Below are 16,316 nucleotides of genomic sequence, written 5' to 3' on the forward strand. Positions count from 1 at the left end.
CGACCTTGTCTCTGGCATGGTCGTCCGTCTGCTCGCGTTGAAGTTACGACAAAAGCCCAGCTAAACTGAATATGGCCGAAGCGCAGTGGTCATTCCATTGCAGACCTAAGGAGGCTAGATTTTAGGTACTGCTCTCAGGGAAAACTATTTGGTTGTCGGCGGCACGCCGCTTTGCAGAATTCTTGCTTGGTCGAGAACCTACGGGCAATGAAGGACTTCGAGTTTACGCGAACCCTGCTTCTAGTGGCGGTTATATGCGGCTTCATCAACCTGGGCCAGGTTGACACGTCCGTGTTCCTAATGCAAGTTCCAGTAAGTGAAGGTAAATTTACTGGGCTTTTTTTTATTTCATTCATTATGGCAACCTAATCTTGTTCAAAACCGAGTCGGCGCACATAGGGCCACTGTCTGAGACTTGGATCATGTTTCAGAGGAGACACAAACGTCTTCAGATTCAGGCAACCGACAAACCATTTCATGGAACGCCAGGCACTGTCACAGCGTCTTGAATTAGGGAGGCGCATCACGAATGAGTTAAAATACAGAACGTCGCCAACTCTGGCAAAAGGGCGTATGCAGGAAGGCCTCGTTATCAGCATTCGCTTTACTTCTCTTTATTACATTAAGTACTGTACGTGGGTGGGAGGGTGGGAGGGGGTATAACGAGAGGGGTGGGATTGCAGGAATAAAAAAAATAGGTAGGGTTTTAGCGTAGGTAAACTGAGTAGTCGTGCGAAAGCATGTGTTTAGGCTGGTTGGCTCATGGTTTTGCTTTGATGGGCCGGCGGCACGTCTGGCAACGATATCACTCAGGTTAAGCTACGATAAAGGTTAAGCTGCGCCGAAGATTGAAGTTGATGACGCCGACGTCCAATGCAAAGTGCAGGAGTGTGTTGCATTTTAACACGAGATGTATGATAGCCTAGTGCTTTCGCGCAGCTGCCTGCGAAGCTGATATGTTCGCGCCGGCGTGGGTTCAACTCCCAGTCTTGGATATTGATTTGATTTCTGTTTAGCTTAACATCGCGTCGCTGTTGCTTGGTAACGGCACAAGAAAGATCGACTCACGATTCATGGTCGGTGTCGGTGAGCGTACGAATGGTTTCCCACTAAAATAATGGATTGGACGTGAACTTAGTTCAAAAGTTTGTCTGAGCTATACGTCGCGAGAAAAGCCTTTCTATTATGTTGTACTACGAGCGAAAATGCACAGGTGGCGTACGATGTGGTGCGACATATCTGCGTTAGCTGCACATTTCGGTTTCGCATTGATCGCCGTCCCATTGCGTCTCTGTTTCGGTGCTGCTTCTGGTGGGTGCAGGTAAGAGATGCATTTGAGAGCGTAAGCTCTTACACAGATCGAATGCCGTCTGGAACCACTAGCCGGCGACATCAGTAAGGCAGCGAAACTGCAGCGCCAATATGAAGTTTGCGCACAAAAAAAATATAAGTAAAACAATTCTTTGCATATTTGTAATTTCATACGCAATTGAGTTACTTCTTTCAAAAATGTTTTAAGTGTGTGCATTTGGTTTGAAAGTACAACTCTGTTTAATAAAGTACGCCCGCGTTCTCTCACAATATCGGCCAGCGGCTCTTATGCCATCCACCTTGGCTATTCTGCGGCTTGCTTGCCTTTAGCTCTCGGCTACTGCTAGCTTAGGCCAGGGTATCTCGTCATTTCCTGACTTAATTGCTTAGGCTGCTCGCCTTTTATCAGCATTGATTTCAAGCGCTCGGTTACTTTTTTTGTCTCTTTCTACGATCTCGTCGGCTACGTGTGCGCGCTTGTTTTTTGCCATACCAGCCACAGTTGTCGTGCGGTTTTGACGCAGCTGTCTCTTACAAAACATTTTCTTGAAAATTCACACGTGTATTCTTGGTCAATGTTGAGAAATTGGGTTAAAATTTTGTTGTAATGGGATTGTCGAAACGTTGCACCGGCCGTGAAATTTCGGAAAAGAAATAGCCCATGCTTTATCACTGAAACTCCGTTGGTTCTACTTGAGAGTATATTTTGTTGTTTTATCAGCGTTACGTTTGTTGAATCCAAGATATAACACACGCATCTTCATATAAATATTTAGGTATTAGCTTTACACAGGATTTCTCTTGGACCACCCACATAATGAACATAACCAACGAAGCTAACCGTGTTCTTGGTTATCTAAAGCGTAACTTGCGTTTGGCACCTGCTTCCGTAAAACTGTCCGCCTATTTAACTCTTGTCCGTCCTAAACTTGAATATTCATGCTCAATCTGGGACCCCCAACAAATTAACCGAGCCAAAACCCTTGAGTGCGTCCAGAGCCGCGCGATAAGATTCGTATATTCTGATTACTCATATCATACGAGCGTAACAGCATTGAAAACAAAAGCTAACCTCCCCAGCCTTGAATCCCGTCGAAAAATAGCCAGATTTTGCCTTTTCCACAAGTTTTATCATTCGCATTTCAGCCAATCTGTTATCACCCCTGCATACCGCCTTTCACTTCGCATCAGTCATCCGAAAGCTGTTCATACACCTCGAGCATCTACTTCTGCGCACCTAAAATCCTTCTTCGTCCAGACCGCAAGAGACTGGAACGACCTCCCCGCTGAAGCTTTCATCCATCCTGGCCTGGAATACTTCAAATCATTCATCACTGATTTTTTTCTTCAATGATATGTATGCCCACCCCTCATGCAATGCCCCTAGTGGGCCTTTGAGGTACTAATAAATAAATAAATAAATAAATAAATAAATAAATAAAAATTATACATAAATAAAAACTAAAAGCGAAAACTAAAATATCATTAAAATGTTTTTGAGCAACTTTTGTGCTGCTGAAATATTCAAACCCCCGCCGTTGAATTGCCGTTGTGCTCAAACAACCATTATGACTCGCATTTCAGGATATCCGCCATCTGCCTTTTATTTTTACCTATCGAAGAACTTAAACATCAAAGCACAAATGCTTTCTAATGTTTTTGTGACAAATCTTTTGACGCAAACCACATTTATGCTGAATAACACATGTTCATAAAGAAAAAAGAGAGACTGCCACTTGTACATCTTCCTAGTCGTTCCTTATTAAAGAAGCTAACATTCACTGAAACCAAGGAAGGTGTGGGGGAATGTCGTTTTCTTAATTTGTGGTGTTAATCGATGAGATATCGAGTGCAATTACTCTGGGCTGCAAGATACACATAAGGAAATAAATTATGTTTTGACTGCATGAAAATGCCTCCTCCACATGAAGACACAGAAAATGTATTAAATGATACTTGACTTACACTAGAAGGCAGAATCACTGCATGTGTTTTTCAGCCTAAAGTTGCTTTGTATTAGGCTGTCTGTTAGAAAGACATTGGAAAGCTCTCGCGCTTTAATGTCTAATTCATTAGACTGCTATAATAAAACACAAATGCTAGATATCACTGTGATGCGAGCAATAAAACTGGTTTCAGTACAACGCCAATTCAACATCTCAACATTTCAGCCACACAACAGCAATTCTACACCATTTCAGTAACGTTTCAAACATCAATTCTTATTTAAATGAAAGATTATTTTGAGCAGAAATCTGACTTTAGGAAAAAATTGCATTTGCTGAAGAGAAAATGAGTACCCTATCAAAAACGATATGAAAAAGAGAAGGCGCTCAGTTTGTGTGCAGCATTCAGGCAACTTACACAGACACGAACTCAGATGAACACGCTTAAAATACGAGCGCTTAAAGAGAATTCATTACGCACGGCAGAGAAAATATCATCCCATTTTGCTGTTCAGTAGATCCCTTGGAAGGAAAGTCGCCAGGTTGTTGTTCTCCATGTGACGAACACTGCAGCACGAGAAATTCCTGTTCATATAGCATGTAAGAAGAAAACGCGAACGGGAACCAATATGCTGAAACCAGTAAAAGGCACCCCCCGCCCCCCCCCCCCCACCCCCAAAAACAAAATTAAAAAAAAAACACAGTACTTCTATTAATGAAACAAAAGAGAGCTGAAACGGACCAGGCTGTAAAAGATTATACCTACGCCAGCTGGCCACTGAGTGCATATTGTGCATATTCCTCTTGCTTTTACTGTACAGTTCTTGGAATAAATGATTTGATTAGCTAGCTAGCTGCAGGTTCTTTTTTTCACCCTGTTCGGTTTCAGCAACGTTTTTGACACAGAATAATGCTTTTTCCAAGGTATTGGCATTCCAAAAAAATAATAGTTCAGAATAAAAAGGTGCCCGACGAAAAACAGTGGAAGTTTGTTTGGCATGCCCTTGATTTATACTGTCACGTAGGGATGACGGCATTCAGAAAGACAGAGAAAACGGATTCGTAAAGGTACTGTTCGTTCGGCAGACCTGTGCCCCCAAAGAACTGAATGACTCGGCGGCGGCGTAGCACCAAGCGTGCTCGATGGTCTTCGAAAAAAATGCCTGCAGTTCTCTGCCGCGCTCAATTCAAAGCTCGCAAGGAACCTTTGAAATAAGGAACCAAAACCAACTACAACAACCTCGAAAAGTGTGGAAGCAGTTGCACGTCGCCACGGTCAGTCGAAATAAGTCTGGTCGCACCTCACGTCGCAAACAAAATGATAAAGCCGCCTTCCGGCGGCTTTGAGCGTGAACGAGCAAACAGTACAAAGATCGGTGGCATTGCTCCCCTCTCAAATAAGCATAAGCTCGATGCTTTGGAACAAAATAAAAGGAATGCAGAAAATAGCAGGTAAACACAGAAGAGAAAAACACTGAAACTGCAAATACGGAGCGCCCGTTGTCGTCCATAACAAGGCTTCAGGAGCCCGACATGAACAACTGGGCATGAATGGAGCCTCTGTCGGCGTTCCTGTGCAGTCAGGAGTTGAGATTCATCGGTGACCGATGACGTGGAACCACTCTGCGAGGTATAACGTTGTCGTCGAGCTGCATCCTTAGCACGACGCTTTGTAAGACGTTCTTCACGCTGCTCTGGCGTCTCTTGTGCACGTTGTCGCTTTCTCGCTTCTTGCTTTCGCTGCCACTTCTCCTTAGAGGACTGCATAGCAAAGCATTCACGCCAAGGCAAGCGCACATTTATAGATTATAGACGCTTTACAGCGTGGGATCATGGGCGCCGCCATATTTGGTCACGTGACCATTCCGCCACGCTGCCAGGAAGTCTACGGAACGCCATCGCCCGTTCGGCTGTACGCCTTGCTCGTCGGTAAATTGGTTTTTGAGGAAAGGAAATATGTCTGTCTCGCATATCACGGTGGACACCTTAACCTCGCCGTAACGGGAAGGGAGGAAAATGGGAGTGAACGAAGACACGGTATTCACTAGACGCGCCTTTGTTCATTCCAAACCATCGAGCTGGCATGGCGGAGTGGGTAGCGCGCTCGTCTCGCACTCCGGAGACCCTAGTTCGATGCCCCCACTGGACCAATTTTCTACTGGGTGTTATTTATGTGGTGTAACCAGAAATTCGGCTAATTGCTTGACCGATATCATTCGAATGCCATCGATGCACTGCGCGCCAATGTTGCTAACGCCGGCTTCGAAGGCCAGAAGTGGCGCACCTCCTAGTGGCGCCATCTGCCGTAGAGAGGGAAACCTGCTCGGCGTCGCTGCCGCGCGCCGACGTCGCTGCCATCTGGCGGAGTGCGGCTGAAGCAACGCTGTTCAAGGTCATCCGTCCCTACCGACCGGGGCTACGCGACGAGGCGAAACTTACAGTACTATTGCTAACGCAATAATAGTTTGAGTTGTCTGTTTGAGTTGTCTCGTGGAGACAGGGCATCTGGTAACGGTTGACCTACTGGGGCGTTTGTCGGCATATTGATCATACACCAGGCATAGGGAACACGAGTCCGTTTTGGGGGGCATGCATGAGATCATGGCTCGGTGACAGACTTTCTTGGGTACAATGCTGCATTCAAAAGTAATTATGAGTGTCGCTGCCCGGCCAATCATGCCGGCGGCTAGTATCGTGGGTCCAATGGTGTCTCCGAGGGTGTGCCATCGTAGCCGCCGCCTCCGGCTGTTTGCCTGAGTGGGCGCCGCCACTCAGCGGAAGGCGGTGCTGAATCATCGGCTACTGATGCCGCCGAAGGACCGTTCACATGACCACTCCGTGCGGGCGCCTCGCGCTACCTTTGGGTGCGGCGCGCGCTCACCCGCCTGTGCTTACGGAGGGACTAGTGAAGCTCATTTGGCAAAGCCTCCCGGTAACAGCTATTCCATCAACGAGAATTTTGTCGCGAAAGGCTGGCGGGCATCTGCGTCGTACATGGCTAGTGTTGCGTATAAGTGCCTGATGATATATAGACGGCAGCGATTCTTAAACGTCGATTATTCTGTTTTACCTAGGTCCTGAGGGCTAACAAGATACAGCACGAGAACTGCGTTAATTGTTTGCACGGAGTAATATTCCTGGCCTTATCCATGCTTATTCACGATGCTCTTTTTTCTTCTTAGCAATGTTCTGTTCTAATCAAGAATGGTACGCACGCACAGGTACGATATTATGCATAGCCCATTGATCTTTCATAGAATCGAGAAGGTATTCAATTAGACGGACATCATTTAGCTTAGTGGGCCTTTTCTGCGCTGGAAATAGCACCGCAAGAGAAATTTTCCCTCAGAAAGGAAGGAAGAAGTGCAGCAAAAATATTGGTTGCAGAGCCCGGCTGCTGTCATGATGAAAAGGAAAAAATGCCCCTGAGCTACGATGGAGCCGCAGAGACATGCACCAAGAATACCGAGTAAAACAGTTTTACGCGGAGTATAAGTTCAGTTGCAAGAAAAGAGAAAGATTTTTGAAGGAGCTAGTCAGTACGTGTTGAAGAGGTAAACGCAAAGCTCTACTGTTTACTCCCTTTTTCCTGTGCCTGTACCTGAACAGAAAGTGTTCGCGTTTTCATTCGTATTCCAACACTCATGTCTTGGTTCACTATGCTGCACGAATAACACGACAAGCCACTAATACAAAAGTGACATATTTAGAACGGAGTTGCTGTTGTAAGTTTTCAAAAATCCACCATGAAAACATTTTTTTTTCTTCCTGCAGGTAAATGCCTCTCTCCGTATGGAGTGCTTGAGCAAGACGAAAGCATCGTGCCCCCAGATGAGTGCTTACAGGCCACATGCGAAGCAGATAGTGAAATACTGCAAATAGAGCGGTAAGTTTGAGGCGCTGCAGCTGCATTCACCATAAATACAACAGCAGATGGCACTGCTCTCGTTCCGTCTCTTTTTCGTTGTTCCTGGGATCAACGGCAGCTGTACAAACGATTGCCGTCTTTCGATGCACGTTTTCGTGTGACGCAGGTTTTTACCGTGTCTTTTTATGCGTTGATGTGAGCGCGCGAGAGGAAATGAAAGCCAATGGATGGAGCATTTTTCATGAGCCGCTAATAACTCTCAGCTGTGTTGGCCGAGTGCAGCGCACAAATTATAAACCACCACGCTAGAGACATGACGAGGAGTTAATGACAAATTCCCTTCTTTTTCACTATACACAAGAAGGAAGCCAGCAGTCATTTAAACCAAGGGAAGCATAGGGAAATGATTTCCCGTTATGTGCGTTGATAATTGGAATTTTGGCTAATGATAATAAGCACAACAAAATAGAAGCAGATGCCACCTGTAGAAAAAGCAGCGCAAAAAAGGACGTGGCCAAAGAAGAGACGACATGGACGGGCGCTGAACGTACAACAGGCTTCAGTTTGTAAAGTCATCGTCATCATCAGCCTGACTACGCCCACTGCAGGGCAGAGACCTCTCCTATGTCTCTCCAATTAACCCAGTCCTTCGCGAGTTGCGGCCATCGTATTCCAGCAAATTTCTTAATCTCCTCCGCCCACCTAACTGTCTGCCACCCCTGCTACGCTTGCCTTCTTTTGGAATCCACTCCGTTACCCTTAAGGACCATCGGTTATTTTGCCTTCGCATTACATGCCCTGGCCAAGCCTACTTCTTCCTCTTGATTTCGACTAGGATGTCATAAATCCGCGCTTGTTCTCTCACCTACTCCGCCCGCTTCCGATCTCTTAACGTTAAACCAATCATTTTTCTTTCCATAGCTCGCTGCGGTGTCTATAAACTTGTGGGGTTACTGGCACGGTTCGGACCCTGAACTCAGGGCCAACGCCACTCCGCTAGCTCGACCACACCTGTGGCCGCGAAGAACACACCTCCGAGGAATAAGCCCTCAGGCAAAACCTTTAATTGGGATCTCCCAATGTCTTTCCTCGGTCGCGCGCAGGCAGCAGCAGCAGGCAACAGGCACAGGTCACAGGCACGGGATACAGGCACATAACAGTTCGGGTCACCTGGGCCGCCGCTGATGTCGCGTCCGCTCTCTCTCAAGGCTCGCTGTCAACTCTCTCGTCAGACAGCGTCCCGTGCGCGCGGCCCGTGCGGCCGCCGAAACCGAGAGGGGTGGGTAAGGAGGGCTGCCCACGTGACGACGCGTAGTCGCGGGCGCCTCCCCTCCGCTCCCTCCGCTGCTGTGCCCAGTCGGGGGCCGCCGGAGGAAGAGCAGCGGTAGGCCACGAGAGAGAGCAGGGTGCATCCGGCGGGCGAGGGGCAGCATGGATCCCCACAAACTTAAGCTGAACACTCTTTGTTAGCCTCCACGTTTCTGCCCCATAGGTGAGTACCGGTAAGATGCAGCTGTTGTATACTTTTCTCTTGAGGGATATTGGTAAACTGCCATTCATGATCTGAGAGAACCTGCCATATGCGCTCCACCCCATTCTTATTCTTCGAGTTATCTCCCTCTCATGATCCGGATCAGCTTTCACTACCTGCCCTAAATAGACTTATTATCTTACTACTTCCAGCACCTCACCACCAATTGCGAACTGCTGTTCTGTTGCTAGACTGTTGAGTATTACTTTGGTTTTCTCCATGTTAATTTTTAGCCCAGCCATTCTGCTCTGCTTGTCTAACTCATTGATCATGCTTTGCAGTTTATGTCCTGAGTGACTTAGCAAGGCAATGTCGTCAGCGAATCGCAAATTACTTAGGTATTCTTCATTAACTCTTATCCCGAACTGTTCCCATTTCAGGCCCCGGAATACCTCCTTTAAACAGGCAGTGAATAGCGTAAGCAAGATCGCGTCTTCCTGCCGAACACGTTTCCTTATTGGATTTTTATAGCTGACTTTATGGAGAACTATGGTAGCTGTGCAATCGTCATAAATATCTTCCAATATTTTCACATAACTCTCCTATGCAATGATTCCGCTATGCCTGCATGACTGCTGAGGTTTCTACTGAGTCGTATGCTTTTTCGTAATCAATGAACGCTATATAAAGCGGCTGATTATATTCTGCGCATTTCTCTATCACCTGAATGATAGCGTGAATATGGTCTATTGTCGAGTATCCTTTACGAAAGTCTACCTGATCATTTGGTTGATTGAAGTCTAAGGTTGTCCTGACCTTATTAGCGATTGCCTTAGTAAATACCTTGTAGCAGAAAATAAGCTAATTGGTCTGTAATTCTTCAAGTCCTTGACGTCTCCTTTCTTATGAATTAAGGTAATGTTAGCGTTCTTCCAAGCTTCTGGCACTCTCGATGTCCCAAGGCATTGCGTATACAGGGTGGCTAGTTTTTCGAGCAGAATCACTCCTCCGTCCTTCCACAAATCTGCTGTTACCTGATCCTCACCAGCTGCTTTCCCCCCTTGCATTGTTCCTAAGGCTGTCTTTACTTCCTTCTTCGGTACTGGCGGGATGTCCGATTGCTGTGCTCGACTGCATCTCTCAGTAACTTGATGATTACATTCGCTCCTACATCTTTCAACAAATCTGCTGTTATCTGATCCTCAGCAGTATTTACTCTTATAAACATTCTGTACAGCAGAGGCTATCGTTCGCGCATGTGCAAATAGGTCAGCTTTTTTTTGGAAAGGGTGGTAGAGGCGGTGCTGACGCAGCTCTCCCCAGACTACATATAGAGCTAAGAACGCAGCACAAGAAAAATCATAGATACTGAACAGATATGTAGTCTAGGGAAGGGCTGTGTCAGCACCGCCTCTGTCCTCATTTGCCAAAAAGAGCTGACCTATTTGCTCATGTGTGAAATATAGCTAGGGCTGTACAGAATGTTTCTAAAAGAAACTATTTCACAATAAAAGCTGTTTTAAGTTCAGCGCCCGTCCTTGTCGTCTCGTATTTCCCCACGTCTTCTTTGCGCTGCTTTTTCTAAAAAGCATGTACCAACATGCCCAACTCCCCGCATTAGCCACCTAAGGAATTGGAAGCTCTCGTACCCTGCAGGCTAGGCAATAGGGAACGCAAATACATTAGAAAGTAGAAGGTTCGATAGGCGCCGCCATGATTAAGTTGGTACACAACCGTACTTCAATAAAACTTGGGTTGGGCCTAGTTGGTACATGATGTTGTGAAGGTGTAGGTAGCGCAACAACGGGACGAACCACAAAAAAAAGTGCCGCCGCGGTGGCTCAGCGGTTATGGTGCTCGGCTGCTGACCCAAAAGACGCGGGTTCGATCTCGGCCGCGGCGGCAAGAATTTCTTTGGAGGAGAAATTCTAGAGGCCCGTATACTGTGCGATGTCAGTGCACGTTAAAGAACCCCAGGTGGTCGAAATTTCCGGAGCCCTCCACTACGGCGTCTCTCATAGCCTTAGTCGCTTTGGGACGTTAAACCCCATAAACCAAACCGAACCACAAAAAAGAGACACACACAAACGCACTAACAACTGTTTACTTCTTCCTGGGAAAGCATACTTATACACATGGCCAGGCATGCTCAAATACAATCTTTAACAACAATAGTCATGCCAAGGGCTGTTAACGCAGACGCGAACGCAAAAAATTGATTTCGGCTACGTACAGAGCCACGGACGTGTCACTGATACAGTCTCCAGCGTTTTCATTTATGTGGAAAGCTTCCAAAGCCAGCCGCGCGTGTTCATTCTTGCTTTTTCCTAGTATCACGTTCTCGTCAAGTCGCGGTGCGCAATTGCGGCGAGAACTAAGATGGGACACAAGGTGTGCCCCTTTGTCTGTGCTGTTCTTAACTTCATTCGCATGCTCCCTGAGTCGCTCGTTTATGCACCGCCCTGTCTGCCCGATGCAGTTCTTACCACATGATAGCGGGAAGGAATATACCACCCCGGTGGCGCAAGGGATATAGGAAGTCTCGTGCCTCATTAGGCATCCACTCCTTCTATCACCGCACGTGCGGGCGCACAGCTTCGCCAGTTTATTCGACGCAGAAAACGCCAGAGGGACACCATGCCTGCCTGCAGCTCTCTTGAGGTGATGAGACATCATATGCAGATATGGCACCACCACAGGCCTGAACGTTTCCCGTCCACTCGTCCCCCTCATATTTGGCGTACAGGTCTTCATCTTTCGTGTCAGGGCCTCGGCAACCGCCGTCAAGAGCGACACAGGGAAACCTGCTGCCGAAAGCCGGCGGACCTGATTGTAAAAACTTGTCTGCAATTGATGCACACACGACTTTTTGAGAGCCGATTCCATGCAGAGGGAAGCAATGCTTCTTTTCACAATTTTGGAATGCTCAGGTTTGTACGGCAAAAGTTCCTTTTTTTGCACGAGGTTGGTAAGACCAACATACATGCCGCACGCAGAACTCCAGTTTGAGGTCCAGGAACTGCAGAACGCTCCTGTGGGGCAACTCGTGTGTAAAACCAAGACCTTGTCCGTATTGCTTAAAAACATCTAAAACTTCATCAATCGCATCCTGGCTGGAAGAGTCACGCGCTAAAAACACTAAAAAGTCGTCAACGTACCTAAACACTTTTAAAACCTTTCCCTTGCTAAAAACGTCGTCTAGAGACTTGTCAATACTCCATAAAAAAAATTCACAGAGAACTGGAGCAACACAGGACCCGATACAAATGCCGTTCCGCTGTAAAAACGGCTGGTCATTAAAAACAATGAAAGTGACCTTAAGATAATATTCGAAAAGATTTAAAAAAGTACCCACAGAAATTCCCGAAACGTTCTGCAAACCGAGCTCACCATTTTCCTCAATGCATGATTTCACCGCATACAAAAGCTCGCGCTGTGGCACTGAATACAACAAATCTTCTACATCTACTAAAAAGCGTACCCAACATTTGCATTACCTTCCAAAAACCGCGCTACATGTTCCGAACTCTTAGTGCTAAGTGCATCGTTAACCTTTAGCAATTTCAGTCTCTTCTGCAAGAATAGGCTTACATTGTGCTGCCAACAACCGGACTCACTGACTAATGTTCTGAAAGGTATTTCCGGTTTGTGCGTCTTTGCTGTGAAGAAAACCGATAAGCACTGGCCTCTACTATTATCTATGTCCCGGGCGAGCGTCGTAAGTTCAAGTTTTTTGCAGAATTCTATAAACTTAGTTTTTACTGTTACCGCACTTTTTCGGACTGGAACAAAGTTTTTTGACACTGCGTGCAGCGCTTTTTCATCAAAAATGCCCTTTTCTACTACTACAAAGCCACCTGCCTTATCGCTCTGCAAAAGACTCAAATTGTTTGCTTTCAAGAAGGACAATGCACGCCGCACGTCATTGTCCACAAGGCGAGACGGCTTTTTCGGTGCAGACTTTTCCAAGCACTCCACTCCTTGAAGTAGGCAGCGCTCGTGTGTGTCGTGTCTCCCTTCGTGTCCGTGTCTTAGTGCGCGCTGTTCCGGTGAAAATGAGTTACCAACTTGCCCAAGCATCTGTTTTAACGAATTTCATTTCTTGCTTCGCCTTAGCGGCCACACATCTGTTGGAGTGTAGGAAGAAATGTCCCCGGAATAAACGTCCCCGGAACATACATCCCCGGAAAAAAGGTCCCTGGAAAAAAGGTCCCCTGAGGAATCACCGTCTAGGAAAAAATGTCCCCAAGTGAAGAAAAAAATTTCTTCCCGAACCCACCTAACAGAAAATTGCCCTCCTTATGAGACTCTTGTTTGGATTTGAGAATAGACGTAAGCATGAAGTATTATCTTGTACGAGACCGCGCCATGGTCATGAAGTCCAGGTCACGCAAAGGAAAAGCACTTCTGCAGGCGACTTCGCCGAAGCGCCGAACGATCCAGAGACGCACTTGCTCTCGACCACTTCCGTTTCGCCGCCATCATTGTTCTCCATGAACGCCCCGTATCTGTTCGTAGTTTAGTCGCTTCCGTGCCAACAACTGTAATCGTTGTAGCTTGCAATGTTACAGCTTGCCAAGTAGAAACGCAGTTCAAGCATTGATATCATGGTGAAGAAGTGCAGCTGGAAGCAAAAAAAATACACGAAAGAAAAAATACATAGAAGCCAAATCTACAAAAGATGATGCAACATAAAATCAGTGAAATGCGACGACAGTAAAAGGATATGAGTTGCTGGGGGAAAACCAATAGAATAAAGCATGGAGCCTAAAACCATAAACGAAAATGTAAGCTAGAATGAGTAAAATATGACCAGAGTAAAAGGAAATTAGAATGTGGGTGATAAAGACAGAGTCACGGAATAACAATCTGAAGATATCTAAAGAAATGATCATGCAAGCCAAGAAAAAGGCGGCTAATGAGTGAAGTAACGTGAGTAAGCTGAAATAAAAAAAATAAAAAAGGAGAGAGTTAAAACCGGATACTATGCCCTAGCCAGTACGGATTTCAAAAGATGAAATCAACTGAATCTGTGTTGCTTATTATTTATTTATTAAAAATGAACTCATTGAAAACATTGAGAACATTTATTATTAAATCATTGAAAACATTTATTATTAAATATGAACTCATTGAAAACATTGAAAATCATTTGTACACACTAGGTGTCTTCCTAGACTTCAGCAAAGCATTCGATTCAATTAAGCATAATGTACTTCTTAGCAAGTTTCCGTATTATGGAATACGAGGAATCTCACTCAAATTATTAGAAAACTACCTGTCAGATCGTTCTCAGTTTGTTACAGTTAATAATGCCACGTCCGATCCGGAGTTTATCAAATTTGGTGTCTCTCAGGGCTCAATCCTTGGACCTACCCTGTTTCTCCTGTATATTAACGACATTGTATCCATCCCACAAACTCTTTCCGTTATCCTTTATGCTGACGATACTAGCGTATTTTTTTCTCCAGAAAATTTAGGTTCCTTAATTCCTCGTGTAAATTTATGGCTCAGAAATATATCTGACTGGCTTGTCGCAAATGAACTTGCGTTAAATGTTGGCAAAACAAATTACATTGTTTTTAGTTCAAAAGTATCTTCTGGCGGGCTAGTTGGTCTGAATCGTTCATATTTAAAACTGCGCGAACAAAACAAGGACCGAGCAAGAACAGAGTAACACGCACAAGCGCAGACTTCCAACTTTTATTCGGAAAGATTGCCGCAGTCTTTTTATGCCCTCTGTGGATACCATCAACACACCCCAAAACCATCCGTAACATTTAAAACACGTGCGCTTATCTCCTCTGAACGTCCAAAACAATCCACGATAATGACCAGGCGCCTAGCGGCACACAAGTGACTCAGAAACACGCGCAAATTTTACCTCAAAAAGACGAAGATCATGAGCCACGTGCCTTGTCCACGACATGTCGAACACGCCAAGAAGCACAGATAAAACAACGAAATGAAGACATAAACATGGTAAAAGGCAAGGGAGAGATCACTAAACCCTGAGCAAGAAATGCGAAACCAAATGGAACGCGCAAAAACAACCCTGAGGGCACTACATTGGAGATAAAAAATAAAAAATAAAAAGGAGCTAAAATTTAATAATCTCATACCTCAATGAACAAAAGCAATCTAAAACATGAAACAAGTGTAAAGTGAGAACCTAACAATAGAAAGCTAAAAGGGTGTAATGAAACAAGTGTAAAGTGAGAACCTAACCAGAGAAAGCTAAAAGGGTGACGCATAAACCCTACAGGACTAAGAGGAAGGCGAACATCTAACCATGACGGTACGCCTTGCTCCCTTCTAGAAACTCGATTTCTTTATCAAACAGGTGTATTGACGGCGTGCTGACACATCGATCTGCGCTCTTGGCAATAAGAAAGGCCTGAATTATTTCTCTTTGTCTTCCCTCCCGCTTTCGCAAGGAATTCAGCATCTTCTAAAAGCGCTCCACAGTCGCGTTTTGCGCACTTCGCGCAGTGAATGGCCATATTGCTCCCTGATTTGCTTGACAAATTGCGCTCATGCTCACTCGCCCTTTCATTAAAGCAACGCTTTTATTGTAGCAACAGTGCGACAAATTGCTCACTACGCAAGCAGCCAGGACAAGGATCGTGTCATCGGGGATGGAATGGACTGCCTACTTCGTACAGTAAGTGAAGGACCTCCTAAGAAGCCTCCGTTGAAGAAAATTGTCAGCTTCTTGAAAGAAGAAGGCCTTACAATAATGCAGGCTGACAAGGAAGGCGGGTTTGTTGTCATGCCGGCAGGAATGTCTGAAGTTAAATCTATGCAGGCTATCAATAAGAATTTTCGACCGGTAGAGTTTTCCGAGAAGAGGCAAAAGAGCGAGGCGAGGAAGCTCCTCAAGAAGGTTAATCTCGACTCAATGGCAAAAAAGATCAAGACGGACCAGAAGGGGTTCCTGCACGCGTTTTTCACTGGAAAAACGCACAAGGTGGATTGCCCCCTTCGAGTGATAGTGTCAGAGAAGGACAGCTGGCAAAGAATGATGGCAGATTTCTTAAAGAGCCACCTGAACAAAGTAGTGGGACCAGACCCGTTTCTTGTCCGCAACTCAAAAGAACTTCTTGGCACGCTAGAGAACATCCCTTCCGCCAACACGGCCTTCTCCATAGATATAGAAGACTTATTCTACTCCATTCCCCATGATCCCTTGTTTGTAGCCGACAGACAACATATCGAAGAACATGGTGAAGTTAGCTTCCGGAATGAGGTTGGCATGTCTACGGAACAGTTCCTGGAACTGTTGGACTTTTACCTAAGCTCGACTGCGATATGCCATCAAGGGCAGTTTTACGTGCAGAAAAGTGGCATCTGCATAGGATTCTCCGTCGCACCTGTTTTGTGCAGTATATTCCTTTCTTGCTTTGACCGACGCACGGAACATCGCCTTCGTGACCTTCATGTTCTGCGCGTCTTAAGATATGTCGATGATTTCCTAGTAGTCCTTAACCTTCCTTCCACCTCTGGTCTCTCCGAATCTGTTAGCAACGTCATTAATGTTTTCAAAGCAGAAGGAACAGGATTTAACTTCACGTATGAATTGCCTAAGGACAGTCGGATTCAGTTTCTAGATGTAAGCTTGCACTTCACAAGCTCACATATCTGTGGGTCCTACAATCCGCGATTGAAAAAGCAGTTCCTTCCGTATGACAGTGCTCATTCGAAGTTAGTGAAGAGGGCA

General features: G+C 45.7%; 1 protein-coding gene across 1 annotated transcript in view; it reads left to right on the plus strand.

Moving 5' to 3' along the window:
- The first annotated feature begins 207 nt into the window (after positions 1 to 207).
- The window catches only part of LOC149356746 (uncharacterized), a 40,417-nt gene continuing 24,308 nt past the window's right edge, over positions 208 to 16,316 (plus strand). The window contains exons 1-2 of the mRNA XM_089576425.1: positions 208 to 322; positions 7,032 to 7,143. Coding sequence (XP_089432551.1) covers positions 208 to 322; positions 7,032 to 7,143 — 227 coding nt within the window. The remainder of the gene's footprint in view (positions 323 to 7,031; positions 7,144 to 16,316) is intronic.

Source organism: Amblyomma mixtum, chromosome 3 (genome assembly GCF_055824585.1).
Source record: "Amblyomma mixtum isolate Tamu chromosome 3, ASM5582458v1, whole genome shotgun sequence".
Classification (NCBI taxonomy): Eukaryota; Metazoa; Arthropoda; class Arachnida; order Ixodida; family Ixodidae; genus Amblyomma; species Amblyomma mixtum.